This window comes from Uloborus diversus, chromosome 10 (assembly GCF_026930045.1).
Source record: "Uloborus diversus isolate 005 chromosome 10, Udiv.v.3.1, whole genome shotgun sequence".
NCBI classification, from domain to species: Eukaryota; Metazoa; Arthropoda; class Arachnida; order Araneae; family Uloboridae; genus Uloborus; species Uloborus diversus.
The window spans coordinates 85,547,125-85,563,259 of record NC_072740.1 but is presented as its reverse complement, the minus strand read 5'-3'; the positions used below and the strand labels follow the sequence as shown (position 1 = coordinate 85,563,259).

Genomic DNA, 16,135 nt, shown 5'->3' with positions numbered 1-16,135 from the left:
GATTTCCGCCATTTTGTTTTTTAGAAGTTTAAAGTTGGTGAGTAAAAAAAGCTTAACTATTTTATGTTCGGAAATGTTTCTTAGTTCTTTATAAATTCTTCTGAAACTGTTAAATTTTTTAACAGAATAGGATTACATGGTATTATGAAAGAATTCAAAGTCATGACAATGGATAAAAAGTTTGCATTGTTGGAAGGAAATCTTGAGGAATTAGGGAAATAGGCAGATCACACATATTGAGTCGTGTTTTGAAGTATTTTTAAACCGAGTTCAATTGTAAAGAGGCTTCTGAATGCTTTACTGATGATCGTTTCTTGAAAAATAAAGAACAGTGACTAAGATATTACTGGTAGACAAAATCTGCGCAATTAGCAGAAGCCATCAAAGTCCTTTCAAGAACTAAATTGTAAAACTAAAGAACTACAAAATCAGGTACCTGTTGAAGAGATGACAAATGCAGTTGGTATAAGCCAGTGCACTATAAAAACAGTGACATATCCAAAATCATAAAATAACTAAATTCTTTACCAACCAGATCAACCAAACTTCGAAAACCTATTAGTTCCTCTACAATAATCAAACTGTTGTTATGAAACAGACACCTAAAGAGGATCTCGCAATGTTTGCAGACAAGACTTCCCTAGCAGGCAGCGGGAAGAAATTAAAATGATAACAAAAGCAATTACCCCTAGATGTTCCATTGCAGAAAGTGTTTAGAAGGAATGTTATCCGGGTGAGGAACGTATCTGTACGGTATCTGTAATTCCCAGTACGAATTACAGATACCATGTCTGAAATTCATATTCAACTCAGGCACGTAGCTAGGATTTTGTTAAGGGGGGGGGTCCAAGGTTGCACGAACTTTAAAAATAGAAGCATACTAAATCAGAAGCATTAACTGTTAATTGTATAAATTGATACTATTCCAATCAAAACTACAATTAATAAGTATGATAATTAGATTAATTAAGTAATGATGTAATATAAGTATAATAATTAAAGCTTTGCAATATATTTGCTTTCAAAAAAAAAAGCGCTAATATTTATTTTAACTACATTATCAACTGTCTAACTCAATAAATGCTCCATAATTCCCCACTCCTGACTGTTTCGAATTGGATTTTGGACTGCATTTAATGCTTCTATGGACGAAAATATCGCCAAGGCTCATTAAAGACTTAATTCATTTAAATTTTTAGAATTCATTCAACGATAAGAAATGGAATGATACTTCTAATCTTCATCTTTTTTTATAGTATTTTCATATAAATGCTTAGGAAAACATTATTAAAGCTGTTCAAACAACTAAAATACATAGAAAGTATCGTTGCTGGTTAATAAGTATTTTCTTGTGATGTATTGCTAAAATAGATATCTAAGGATCAGTTATGGTATTTACGATGAATTAAGTTAAACAATTAAATTTCTTTGTCAAAATTTTGAAGAAAATTTGAATGATAATTTGTTTATAAATACTATTTTATAGGCCATCAAAGATATTAAACATTTTTCTTGCACATTTTCTATTTTAGGAGTTTCGCATGCAGAGTCATTTAAGGGTGATAAGAGGAAGCATTACTTTTAGAACTTAGGAAAATGAATAAATACACTTACGAACACATTGTATATACATAGTATTTTTATGTATAGTCTTTACCCCTCTTCAGGAAAACAAATGAACAGAACTATGGATTTGATTTAGTATATTAAGCTGATTCAAAACAACTTCTGTGTAAAATGTTCCATTCTAAATTTAAAATTTCAATTTAAACAACAACTGTAGGGAAATGACCGATAGTAACAGTAATGAATCATCACAACAAAATTTGACACTTTAAATCTAGTTATTTTACTAACAATATGGAAATATAAAAATTTTAAATTTCTACATTTGGCGGTAGTCATCCGATTTCGATCCTTTAGGAGGTAATCTTTGCCTTATTTGTGATAATACGGCAGCACCAAAATTAGATATACTGTAAAAAGCTAATCATATTTCGGTGACAAATATAAAAGGTTTATAGCTAGTTTGAAGACTCAATTAGCAAACATTTTGCTCTAAGTCTTCAAATGTTATAATCTAAATGTTTAAAAGAAGACAAATCTCTTGTAAAAACTCGAAGAAAAGTTGTAAATTAAAAATCTAGATATGATTTAAATTGATATTTTGAAATTATATAATAACTAGAAAATCGCCCGTCAAGATATGATGGATGAAAATTGATTCCACATTTGAACGAAGAAATTGCCTGTTTGGTGACATTTTGATAGTTGATATTTTAAACCTTAACTCCAGTTCATTAACCCTAAGCTTCAGTAGATAACGTTCATTGTTGACCACCTTTTCGTTTCTTTAGTGCCCTGAAATGACAGTCTCACCAGTAAAACAGTTAAGTTACTGGATCCAGTTCAGCCTTGTTACAATAAAGCCTTTCCCTGCATTTTAAACATTACCATAACATTCTATCAAATTATCATGGCGTGGAGCGACATTCATTGTTGATGAGGTCAAGAGCGTTACTCGATCATTGGCTGTTATACATATGAGGATAAGAACAACAACTATTATTCTTGCATTCGGAGTCTACTGTGCTTTTTAATCATGAATGTACATATACTTATTAAATAATTCTTAAATACAAAGAAGTCAGTAAATAGCTATCAAAAAATTTGCTAAATGAAGCATATGCACGAATATTATATAGTATTTTATTCGAAAAATCGAACTAAAAGATAGAAGAAAATATATATTTTCAGTTAAACTCATTAATAACTTTTCCTTTTGACCTCGTGAACACAATTCAGTTAGTATTTTAAAATAATGATTTAAAATAATTTCATTGTGAAACATATATGTATCTTTAAACTTATACATCTTTACACATGTGTTAATAATTCCAAACTTAAAACTAAAAAAAATCAAACACATACAAACTTTTTTTTAACTCAATTTCTTTGTTTTTTTAAACTTTGATATCAATGAAATCAATTTTGTTACATTAGTATTAACCTTTATTTATTCATCTTTTTTTTTTACTACCTCCAGATACATATTTTTTTTCCTTTTTTATAAATCATATATAAAAACGCAAGAGATAAAACATTCGCAAAAATTCTAGTTTTTTTTCGGTACATTTTTGCTCAGAAAGAGTGAAAGAAAAAAAAAAAATCTGTTACCTAGTGATGAAAATGAACTAATATTCAGAACGAATTTCCAGACATTAGTTTCATGGTTGTAGAAAGGCAATCTACAACCATGTTGTAGAAAGGCATTTACAACTTTTCTTAGAGTTTTTACAAGAGATTTGTCTTCTTTTAAACCTTTAGATTATAACATCTGATGACTTAGAGCAAAATGTTTGCTAATTGAGGCTTCAAACTACCTCTAAACCTTTTATATTTGTCACCGAAGGATGATTAGCTTTTTACAGTATATCTTATTTGGGATCTAATTTTAGTGCTGCCGTATTATCACAAATAAGGCAAATATTACCTCCAAAGAAAAAGGGTAGAAATTTAAAATTTTTATATTTCCGTATTGTTAGTAAAATAACTAGGTTTAGAGTAAAGTAAGATAAAACAACGTAAGCAGAAGCACAAATGTGCTTCTACTTACGTTGTTTTGTCTTACTTTATTGTTCAGCACAAAGGTATTTATTTATCTTAGGTTTAGAGTATTAGATGAATGCTAAAAATTGCGAGCTTCCGGGACACAATGATATAAGTAATTCATCATTGTTACGAATGAAAATTATAAATGAAATAAATTGAATTGATTGGTTGAAAAATGAAATTATATTCGATGCTATTTTTGTCTGAATAAATTTTTAAATAAATGAGAAACGCATAAATGAGAATGCATAAAATTGCTCCTATTGTTAAAAAAAAAAAAAAGAAAGAAAACACATTAAAAAAAATGCAATACAACTTACCCAGTGGGGGTTGGCTAATTTTTTCTTATGTGTTTATGATTTTGCTCCTGATTTTTCCCTTTAACTAAGGAGGAAAACATTCGTCCAACCGACCCACACCAATGGCAGCGATAGAGAAAGTGAATGTGCGACCTAACAGAGTTCTGCACTATCCACGACTCTAGGAGCCTTAGGCATCTTCTAAAAAGACGGTGCTATATTACAAGGGCGGCTGACCCCACTGTCGCTTTCCTCTTTGTATGACCTTCCCGCAAAAACATTCCTACAAATTTCCTGTCTCCGACATTTTCATCATTGATGACTCTCATCAAGCTTTCGTTAACAATAAATGTTTGCTTACGAGCTGCCGGCGATTTCCTTGCGGGGAGGGGCACTACGATAATGTCTCCTTTTTCGGATAGCTGCTGGTGATTTTCTTGCGAGGCAGGGGACTAAGATAAAATGTCTCCTTTGGGCAGAGGTCTGCGACGCGTACCACGGGTTGAAGACTTCTGTAGCTCCCCCCCCCCCCCCCCCACTCCCAGCGGTTCTGTTGTTCTGAACTAAACTGAACGTGAGAAAGTTGTCGCTTAATGAAAATATTTAGGACAAAAGAATTTTTTATTTAATTTTTTTTGGAAAATTCTGTTTATGTAAGTGCAGGGGACAGTGACCTATCAGGAAGGGGGGGGTCCGGACCCCCAGGACCCCCCTTGGCTACGTCCCTGTTCAACTTCACATGCTGCTTGACCACGATGGTTACGACTGTATAAGTATAATTGAACAATGTGGGGGGGGGGGACGTCTTCAGAGGGAAAAAAGCAAAATATGGTGCTGATATAAAAATAGGGATATGATGAACACCAGCACACATAGTATAAATAAAAATTTTAAAACATTACCGAAAACGATGGAAATAAAACAGAGCTCACACTACTAGTTGCAATTATTGATGGGAAAGGAAACAAAATTACAAAATATTATTCCTTCTTCTGTTTGATTTTGTCGACCTATACGAGTAAGATTATCATTCTATGCCTAAAAGTATATATAAATTTTGATGCCAGGTGCTGAAGTTTACATCTCAAGCAATCCAACCAATTGCTTAGTTTTCAGAGAAGGCAGCTGTATCCCGAAATAAGCGCATCACCAAGGGCATTTTTCACAGTAATTTTCACGAGTGGATTGTAACCGATGCAGACTAAACAGACACTTAGGAAATTCTAACCCCTACTAAAGAAGTGGTAGTAGACCTAGGCAGCTCTAAAGAACAAAGTCGTTTTCCATAGGCGGAGTAAATATGATGATCGCTAGAAGCAAGCACGCTGTAATAAATACTAGATGAGCAACCATTTAATTGCGGTAAGTGTATAGAAGAGGAAAAAAAGAAAATAATTTTCTAAGAAATATCTTTTTTCCTTTAAATAAACATCATATTTTGATCGAGTAGCAAGTTTCAAGGCAATGTATGACAAAAAATAGCATCAAATAATTTTGTCCGGTTTTTTGATGCAAATACTCCTATGTGCGTCGTTGTATTTGATTTGGTGTCTCAAAAAAATAATTGACATTGCATTGCAACGAAAGGGTGTGTAAAATAAATATTTTTAGCGTTGCACAAACAACTCATTGTACAGTTGTTACAGATCTTAAAACTCGAAAACCTCAGGAAAATGTTGCAATTCATAACCCTCATTTTGCAGTGAAAGAAATGATATAAAACTGCTGAAATAAGGATCATTATTTTATTTATTTATTTTAAGTGTTTTTCATCAGTTATGTCTTAACTATTTTTTATCTTAATTATTAATTCTTTCCTTACATATTTATTACTCATTTATTTTTTGAGATTATATTTTTTGCGCTTTTGCATACCGTAGTTTGATTGTGAATATTTTTGCATATCGTAGGATGGCTAGCAATGGTTAAAAATGATGGAAGAACTGCTGGATATTTTTCTACTGTTGGAGAAGTTGCCAGAGCTATGGTTCCAATGTTTCTCGTGCAAGATTCAGTCGTTGGACTAAAAGCTACGCCGGCAGGAATGTGCCGAACTGTAGTAAGTAGACGCTTTCCAGAAATGCTTAAATGATCTCCTTTTAAAATTGAAGTAATTCACATTTGCAAATCCGTTGAAATAAAAACTAAAACTACCACTGTTAAAACTAAAGGTGACTAACCGGTGTCGTTTGGAACCTGGAGTTAAACAGCGGTGCATTAGGCGGTACTATTTAGAACTCTTGTAATGGACTTGTCAGAGTCTTCCAAAACAACAGAGACACTTAACAAAATGTATTGGGATGTTAGAACCACCATTAGCGTCTTGTGATAAAGTCTCCTTTTCTCTCGTAATAATGTTAATTTGAAAAAATATTTATGCTTTAGTTTTACACTTCTTTCAGTTCTACCTTGAAATATTTTTCTTGTAGTTTAAAGCATGATCTTTTAGTTCATCCTTGAAATATAGTTCTTGTAATTTACAATTTGTTTGTTCTGTGAGAAAATTTGCTCCTTTGTGGTAATGTAGACCAGAGTTTCTTAACCTTTTTTGACCTGCGAACCGGAGGGAGCTTTTGAAAAAAACATCATGGACTGGCGATGTTTTTTTTTTCCTTCCTCCCCGCCCCCTCCCCCCCCCCCCCCCTTTTTTTTTTTTTTTTTGCTAAAAAATTATCATTTTTGGACTATTAAATACTATTGAATTGCTATTTATATATTTTTACGGACCGGGGAGATTCCCCCCCCCCCCTTTTTTTTTTCTTTGCGAAAAAAAAATAGATTCGAGAACCGCCAAATACTGAAAAAATAAATTTTCCAACTGAAGATTTTCTTTTTTTTTACATAATGATAATGATTAAAAAATTTATAAATATATCAATAAAGCTTAACTTAGAGTTAAAGGACTGTAACAAGAAATATTTGAACTTTATGAAAAAGGTACGCAATTATTGTAATAATTATACATAACTAATAAACATAGCTGAAAAACCATAAGGAACTACAAAAATTAATCACAAAGTTGTCGTTAAAGATGTCATGTATGATATTACTATTATGTCGCTTTCTTTTTTCAGTATGGAAAAGTTTTTAATGTGGACTAGCAAATATGTGTAGACCGGTCAAACTGTAAAGTGGAACGGCGCCGGTCCACATGAACTTTTGTATAGCTGGACCACCGCTCGAGAATCGCTGATGTAGACTATCAATTGTTTGGATTGAATTCCGAAATAAACCCAAATGAAACACAAGGATGAACCATAGAGGACTTGCCTGGTGAAACTGCTGATCAAACCTGATCATAATGACGATTGTATAATTTCTTTACTTTGCATCAGAAATGGTAGTAGTCATTGCAGTGCGGATTCTTTCTTCTGATTGCTTTTAAAACGACTATATGAGGCATTTGAAGCAATCGTGCAATCTCACACCCATACTTTCCTTCACGATGAAGCTCCAAAATCTTATTTTCGTCCGCCCTCATGTTTGAAACAAATTCGAGTTAGAACAAAGAACAATTTGTGAATGATTTTTTTTTTTTTTTTTTTTTTTTTTTTGAGGATCGAGTAATAGCAAAATCATCAGTAGTTATAGTATATTGTACCAAATGATCGATACGCCATTTCTAGTCAACCTGTAAAACAACTATGCATTGAGAAATAATCTGTAATTATTTTCATCTAAAGCATTGATTTCTTTTCCATATTTGATCTATTTTGATAAACTATTGATGCAAAAAATCACCTTTCTAAGCATGCTGTTTTTTTTTTTTTTTTTCATTTTTCGTGTTATTTCTTTCTATTATTTTATTCTGCGTTTCTAATGTTTCTTTTCATTCTATAGAAAAATGAGCTAAGTTTCTAAATGAGTAACCCAATAGCTAAAATACTGAACTAAAAAACTGCGCAGTTTTCATTTATACAGACTCTTAAATCTTTTTAGATACTAACGCATGTTCATTTTCCAGGTAACAGGTGGACAAGTACTCAAAACTGTTGGACCATATGAAGATTTGAACCGGCAAAATATCATGGCAGCAAGCAAACGAGGTGTTCATCCTGATTTTATGATGTACTTAAAATGTTTAACTCAACATGGAGAGACAATTTATTTACCATACGGTGTCAAAGGTCATTTTTATTGCATAGCCAGCTCAAAAAATCATACTTTGAATCATGTATTTCTGATGTCGAATTTGTTGAAAGTTACAAAAACGCCAACTCTTGTTCGAATTATTTCTGGAGCAAAGCCACCAGTTGCTCTTCCTTTCACAAATATTATAAAATTAGAAGAGGTACGGCGGGAAACCATAATATTAGGCTGTACCCTAGTTGATAATGAGCCTATTTTGTTGGAGATCAATGCAAATTCCGAATTTTCGTTTGTAAAAGCTACAGATGAAAGAATTTTGCAGCGGTCTGAAGTATATAGACGCATGTGCCAGTTTTGCACAGTGGAAGGGGACAGATGGAGGCAGCAAATACGAGTCGCCCACCATGTTGTTCCGAAACCAACCAAAAATACGCGAACCAAAACATTAGATAAAAAACCACTAGCTCCACCAGTTCCAGCTAGAACACCTACGCCAAAAATACCGCCTGAAAGCAACAATCAGCGAAATGTTTGTAAAGAAGTAAAGCCAGTACTTCCAACGTGTGAATTAATTGATTTTTTAAAATACACATACCGCGGGTACATCTTTCCCAAAAAGTTTTGGATGTTCCGAAAAGCAAGAAAATTTGAGCTGTCGGATAAAATTTACGAAAACTCTAAGCCACCATTTGATATATTAAAAGCATATTATACCAAATATAAAGGTAAGAAATGCTTAACGGTAAAAGTAGCTGCTTCAAAAGAGTCGCTGATGTTGAAAGGTCCAAGTCACAGAAAACATGAGTTTCAACGCCGCACTAACTCAGATGATGGTTACGTGACTTCTTGTATAGATGATGAATCCATTTATCACTCTATATGCTGAAAAGTTCTAGTCAACTAACATCAAGAACTGGAATTAATAACAAGTCATAATCGACTTTAAAAAGCTGTGTAATACTCCGTTCAAATTATTATTTCACTAACAATAGGTTTCACTGCTCGATGTTTATGACGTGAGGTTTTAACTTCTGTTGGTTTTATGGGAAACATTTTTCCGTGTTATCGCACTATAGTATAAGCACTTTAGTCGCAAAACGAATATTACATGCATTATTTTTATAATGTGCTCCCCTTTCTTTTAAAAATGGTTTTTCTTTAAATCATCTTAAGTATAATAACAAACACGACTACACAACGTCCTTCATTTTTTTTATAGAAAAGGGAATTATGAATGACATTCAGGGATTCATTTCTCCCACTATTCATCCATGTTTCAGTAAGCATTTCCTTAAACGTTCGCTCGCACATATACACGCACACACACACAGCGGGGCAGCGAAAGGAGGTTTGGGGTGAAAATACCCCCTAGAGGATTGGTTTTAACATAAATGCAAATTATAATGCAGTAGTTTAAGCATATGAAAGGGCTGTTTTGATCAAAAAAAAAAAAAAAAACTCTTCAGATGGTATTTATAATCAAAAAATCCCCTTCAGAAGGTATTTTTGATTTAAAAAAAAAAACCTCCAAAAGGTATTTTTGATTAAAAAAAATCCCCTCCCGAAAGCATTTTTGATCAAAAACCCCCTCCAGAAGGTATTTCTGGCTGCGCTGTCGCACACAATAAATATAATTTATTTCGGATTACATATTTGCTTATGATAAAGAAAAAGACACTGAAGTTTTAAACTGTTGTGTAAATATACACATGTATTCAAGAAAAAATAATTTTCATATTAATATTAAAGCAAGATGTAGTGAAGGTCTCTCAAAACCTAAGTTGTTACTTGCAACTATTCAGTTAACGAAGATTCCATTCTTTTCATAATGCTGCTTCCAATTAACGTGACAGGTTTCTTGAATTCTATAAATGAGTAATAATGAATTTAAATATGAAAAGAAATTAAAAACTAGCAGTATCATTTGCAGTAAAATTATTCAAATTAAATGAATACTTTTGCTGCAAATAAATTTTTACACAATTTTCATTAAAATTACAGTCTAAATTTTGCGATCCTAGTAGTGAACTGATTCAAGTAATTCATTGAAGTCTTCTGTTCTATGTCGTTTTTTTTTCTATCCATCAATCCATCAATAAGTAAAAAAGGCCAAGAAATGTTGCAACATTTGTCAATAAGCACTAACTCAGGAAAATGTTTTATTTTTATATGTTTAATTACACTCCAAATGATTTATTTCAAAAGTTTTTTATGAAAAATTACGTTTCATTAGAACATTCGTTCAACAAAGGAACTAAAGAGAAAATCGAAGTCTATAAATTCATAGTTTGAAAAATCAACATTTAAATAATTCAAGAGACATCCGAACATCTTTTATGAAATGATGTATTGGAAGAAAAAGAAAATACGAAAAAGAACCTAATATTTCGGTAGTGTGTATCTACCGAAAAAGTACTACTTTTTTTTTTTTTTTATTGATTACCTATGCTTCATTACTAAACATTTCGATTTTTACCGTTTAGCGACAGCACACTTAATCTCCTGACGGCCATACTGTTTATATTGGACCTACTTCATTACTCTTAGTATCTATCGTATGATTAGCCTTGCAAACTCGAAAATCTGGTCACGTACGCGTGTTGGCGGTATAAGCGGCAAAATAAATCTGAATACATTTTAAAAGAATTTTAATGTATTATAGTTTATGTACTCTTATCATGAATCAGCACTCATAAACAGAAAATAAAAATTAAAATTATGTATATACTTATAAAAAAAAGAAAATGATAACACTTTATTGTTAAAATAAAAATATAAAAAATAAGTACACTCAAACACTCAATATACGAGAAAATTTCCTTTGCATGCATGAGTGCAATGTAATTTCAGTTTTGAATACAGATAAAAGAAGTCTTACTTCGACTTTGACACTGACTATATAATCCGATAATAAATAAAATAAAACAACCATATATGGGGTATTCTGATGCCCTAACCCCTACTAAATTCTGTAGAATGTAAAATATTAATCTTGTACACCCACTGAACATATAAGAGATAACCATGCAACATATACTAGCAGTACAGTTTTAAGCTTAAAATATTAACTTCACGTTCTTGGCCGTTTGAAATAGATCGTAGAGAACGTGAACTTTAATGGTCGTCAAAGGATTCAGTAGACTGCACAGAAACCTCGCGTTTCTGCTGTTTAAGTACTACTGATTTTTTTGTAAGTTGGAAAAATGATAATTTTCCACCAGCACTGATGCTACGTACTATGGCTTTTGAACAGTGAAATGTTTAAAAAGGCATTGTTTACAAGTTTTGTGTTTCTGTTGTGCTTACTATATTTCTTTTGTAACTTCTAAACATTTTGTAATAAAATTGAATGATATTTGTGTCCAGTTTTTTGTCCTAAAACGTACATTAAAACCTATCCTGGAAATCTTATTTCCTGTACAGTACAACGTTAAATCGCACTTCATTATGTCACTAATTCGGATCTATCACTCTTTTTATAATGCTCCTGAAAAACGTTTCTGAAAAATTTAAGTCTAAATGAAAATTTGCTTTAAACTTGAAACAACTGAAGGAAAATATCGTTAATGTAAAAATCATTTTCTTCTGTTTTTTTTTTTTTTTTTTTTTTTTTTTTGGGCCGATGAGGTGAACAGGGCAGAGATCTTTTCCAATGATCTAAATTCACTGCAATTTGATGAATAATACGGTGGTGATGATTAACATGAAGCACACTCATGTGTGTCCTAATATTCAGCGTGAAGGAAACGTTTGTAAAAAGCTTAATCTAAAGTAGATGAACAATAAAATTCAAATCATATCACGGCAACGTAACTATTCCATTTTCGACAGCTCACTGTAAAAAATTTTGTGTAACCTTATTCCATAAAATCGATGGCAGCATAGCTACCTCCACCACTCTGGAGTAACTTCACTGATGTAACTGGTGTAAAGTTACACATCGCTTGTGGAAGGTTATATCATAGTAATGTAACTATAGCGTAACGTGTCACTAAAATCTGCGTAAGTTTACACCAGAATTTGTTGTACGCTTGCAGAGAAATTGCCTGAAAAGTTACACATTATTAAAAATTAAGCTTTCGTCTGACTTTCTTGAACGGGTACTCATTTTTAATTGTATGTTGACTTATATTTCAAGTTAATTATTTGATGGTTTAAATTATCCAGACATATTAAATGATCAAGTAATAGTTTCTTTCTATACGTTTGAAATGGAAAATACAAACATAAGTTAATAGGTTACAATATTTCGTTAGAACGGTATAAAAAGCAATCGTGTTAGAAATAACCCATTGTTTTTTGTCTTCTTTACAGCTTTTACTTTCAACCATTCGTTTATTTATAGTTTTTCAAGTTCATGTTTTTTCACCAACCAATATACACCAATTTTTTATTTATTTTGATGTACAAACAAGACATTTTTATTGTACTAAGAGAGGAAATATCCCCCAGGACACTTAACTGGTGTCCGAACCCACAACATAAGTCTCACTGACGGGTCGCAAAGCAAGAGATTTTTATCGCTCGGCCTCAAAGGCCGGTTTTCGTTCCGCTAACAAGATTTCCAGTTCTGCACCGATGCTGATCTTCACGCATTCGCTTTTAATTCTACTGACTTCAGGAAGGATTTTACGCAAACCATAGTGCAAGGTTCCTTTAACAAGATGAATTTTTAAAACAATGACATTACGCATTCCAGAATTCGTGTAACGTTACACCCATTAATACTGGTAACCTTATACAATCTTTTTACAGTGCTGATTTCGATTGGACAACTTGCTTAAAGATAAAAGACAAGTGATTCGGATTCTTATTTTAGCAAACGAAAATAGATAAGTACAGCTCATATTTTTGATCAATCTTTTAAAAGCGTGAAAAATAGTAGTATGAAAACAAAAATTTATATTTTTTTTCAGCGAATTATCATTTAGTAACTATTCAAAATAAAAATCACAACTTTTCAGCTAAAAATTAGAATTATGTAGGGAAGAGTGGGGTAAGATGAGATAGCGAGGCAAGAGGAGATACTGAAGCTCCTCACTAAGTGGGTGTTGATATCTATCGAAAAAGTAGTCAAGTAACTGCGCTGGGAGAAAGAGAAACCACGTTGGTCGAATCAATCAGGTTGTGCGCTGCATTTGTAACACACAAAGTTTTTCTCTGAATTTTTGTACGTTTTGTCGTGCTCTTATTTTGTTGGATCTCCTTTCCAAGTGTAGTTTGGTGAGTACGATTTTTCTAATAGTTTTTACTCTCATATAATCGTAATCCGCAACTCTAAAGAATAAATTTACAGTGATTCAATGTAATTTTGCTGATTACCTAAGCTTGATTAGACAGAGAACACGCGGAATGGCGTCAGTGGTGCAAGATGAGATATTTTAAGAGGGGCATGATGGGATACTATCTCATCTTACCCACATACACTGAAATTTGTTTTTTATTCTGTTCAGATTTTTTAAGATGGTAAGAACCAACCAATGGAAGACGAATTTGGTCACAAGAATCAATGCAGCATTCCATTGAATCCATAGTGAGTGGAGAAATGGTATTTAAGAGACCATCCCGCGCTTATAATATACCACGGCTACACTTTATAGAAAAGTGAAAGAAGCTAAAAAAAATAGCCATTGGACAGAAGTGTTCTTACGATTTCATTATCTGGAAAATTTTGTTCAAGTAAAGAAACCTCAAGTTTAGATCTAGTTAAACCTTTGGGCTCAATGAAAACTATGTTTTCTTTGGAAGAAGGAGACCTTCTTTAGGATTGAAAGAAAGGACCTTCTTGTGGTGAAGACTGAAAAGAATGGTGGAAAATAGAAAAATCTAAGCAGAGAGAGGGGAAGAAAATGAAAAAAAAAAAAAAAAACTAAGCAGAAAGAGGGTTTGAAAATGGAAAAATTTATGCAGGAGGAGGAGAAGAAAATGGGAAAATCTCTAAGCAGAGACATGAGAAGAGAATAGAAAAATCTAAACAGGAAGAGGAGAAGATCGAAGATGATTGAAATTTTTCCTTGACCCCATCAACTAGTGCAACAACAAAAGTTGGTCAGCCAAAAGATAAAAACAAAAGAATGAAGACTGAAAAATCAAAACCAAAAACTATACTTAAAGGAAAGCGAAATGATTCTTCATCGTCGTCAGAGCCATCTGATGTCGAATAACTTAACAGTGGATATTTATATTCCCAATCGAGATAAGGATGGATTAGGTGCTGGGAATGCAAGACACAGGCTCATTGTTCGTGTGCAGGAGAGGAGGATGAAGACAATGAAGCTGTTCATCTTTATGACTTATGCAAACACTGAATCTTCCCCCCCCCCTGAATCTTTACCCCACCTGGTGGGGTAATATGGGATTTCGACTCATCAAATTAAAATATGCGTCAAAACTTTTCTGTTGGAAATAGGATATTTAGTCAAATTTTATACTTTTGTAATACGTGAAAGATAATTAACACATACAGGAAATACACCGCCACCTCAGTCATTCCAGTCGAGGTCTGCATGACTGAGCTAGCGGTGTATTTCGTGTATTTCTGCCTTTGCCCTGATTATAGGGCGATAACTTACTAAAAAATGAACACACAGTTCTCGAGTTTATTTATGACACCACAACTGTTTTTTGATTAAATATCTCATCTCGCCCCACCCTCCCCTATTTATATTTCTTTCACAATATTCCAAAGACCAGTCCTATGGTGCACGAGACAACGTACAAAATAATTAACCGTTATACGTACTTTGAATCGCATTTCTCTTCCAGAGCGTTGTTATTCCAAAAATGACTATTGGTCATTGTTCCACGCTCACATCGAACAAATATCATATACAACACTTCCGTCATAGAAAATTTTAAAATAGCTTTCCATTTCCCCGACAAATACTTCTGAGGAGTAAAGGGGAGGAAAACATTGAAAAAATTACCGATGAGTAGCTTTCTTGGTGAATCCGCTTAATTGGATCACCGATTAATCCGACCAGCCGCTTATCCGGATCAAATCTTAAAGAACCAAAACAAATTCCATTACACAAGCCTAATATTATACGCTTATAGGGACGAAAAATTCGCTTAATCGGACAAAGGAACATGAGAACAAATTGGAAAAAATCTAGAAATTGCCCGCTTGAAGTGGATTTCAAGTCAGTGAACGAATTTCATAGTCAGTGCAATAAAAATTAATATTGGTTCCTTTGTAACTTTCAATGAAACCCAGCAACATCAACGGGGGAAAAAATGGTTAACGAAACTCCTTTGCTTGGCAGCACTGTTCCAGCAGACTAAAAAAAAATCAGTGAAATTTCAAATTTATTCTGTTAAGTTAACAAGTCTAATAATATGCTAATTTAAAAAAAAAATTGTAATTTTCATTTCATTGAAATTCTTAATGGCTAACTGGTACTTTCTAGCACTTATTTTTTTCACTCTCATATTTTTAGTGAACATTGAACTAAATCACGCTGACTGAAAGGAATATCAGTTTGAACATGTTGTTAAACGAGTGTAAAAAGATTCTCCGCTGTATTTCAATTTATTTTTAACTGATTTTTTTTTCGTAAACAGTAATTTTTCTTCTTTGTGCGATCACTATACATGTGGGGTTCCCAATAATAATAATGGCATTTAAATGTTTTGTGTATAACATGTTCAGTCAAGCTACATAGGTCCTGTTTGCTTAATCGGACCAACCGGTTATTAGGACCAAAGTGGACCTGTCCCAATGTGGTCCTATTAACCGGAATAGACTGTATTTTCCGACACAATAGATCAGTCTTTCTGAACTTCAAAATGCCGGCGAACCACTTCGGTGAAATCGAAAGAATATACTCTAGACTGTCGTTGATTATGGTTATGATTAAAAGCGCAGTAAACGTTACTGGGATCAGAATGGCGTTTAATAAACGACATTGATTGCCATTTTTATTGTGTTTTTGAAAGGTTACCCGTTTATTAAAGGTCGTAAACTATACATTCAATTTACGTTTCTGTGTTAAAACTGCCGTTTCAGAAATTTCATAATTTATTACAAACGCTTTTAAATTTCTGTGACTTGAAATTGCGTTTACTAAACGTCACCTGAGTAGAGAAGTTGGTTAATGGCAATTTTTATGTGTTTTATTAGTATCATAACAATA

The 16,135-nt window shown here is 32.9% G+C and overlaps 1 protein-coding gene across 1 annotated transcript in view; it reads left to right on the top strand.

Moving 5' to 3' along the window:
- Nucleotides 1-8,886, top strand: part of LOC129231081 (uncharacterized) — a 41,788-nt gene extending 32,902 nt beyond the window's left edge. Inside the window, exons 2-3 of the mRNA XM_054865327.1 lie at nucleotides 5,822-5,970; nucleotides 7,876-8,886. Of these exons, the coding sequence (XP_054721302.1) occupies nucleotides 5,822-5,970; nucleotides 7,876-8,886 (1,160 nt within the window). The remainder of the gene's footprint in view (nucleotides 1-5,821; nucleotides 5,971-7,875) is intronic.
- Nucleotides 8,887-16,135: the final 7,249 nt, after the last annotated feature.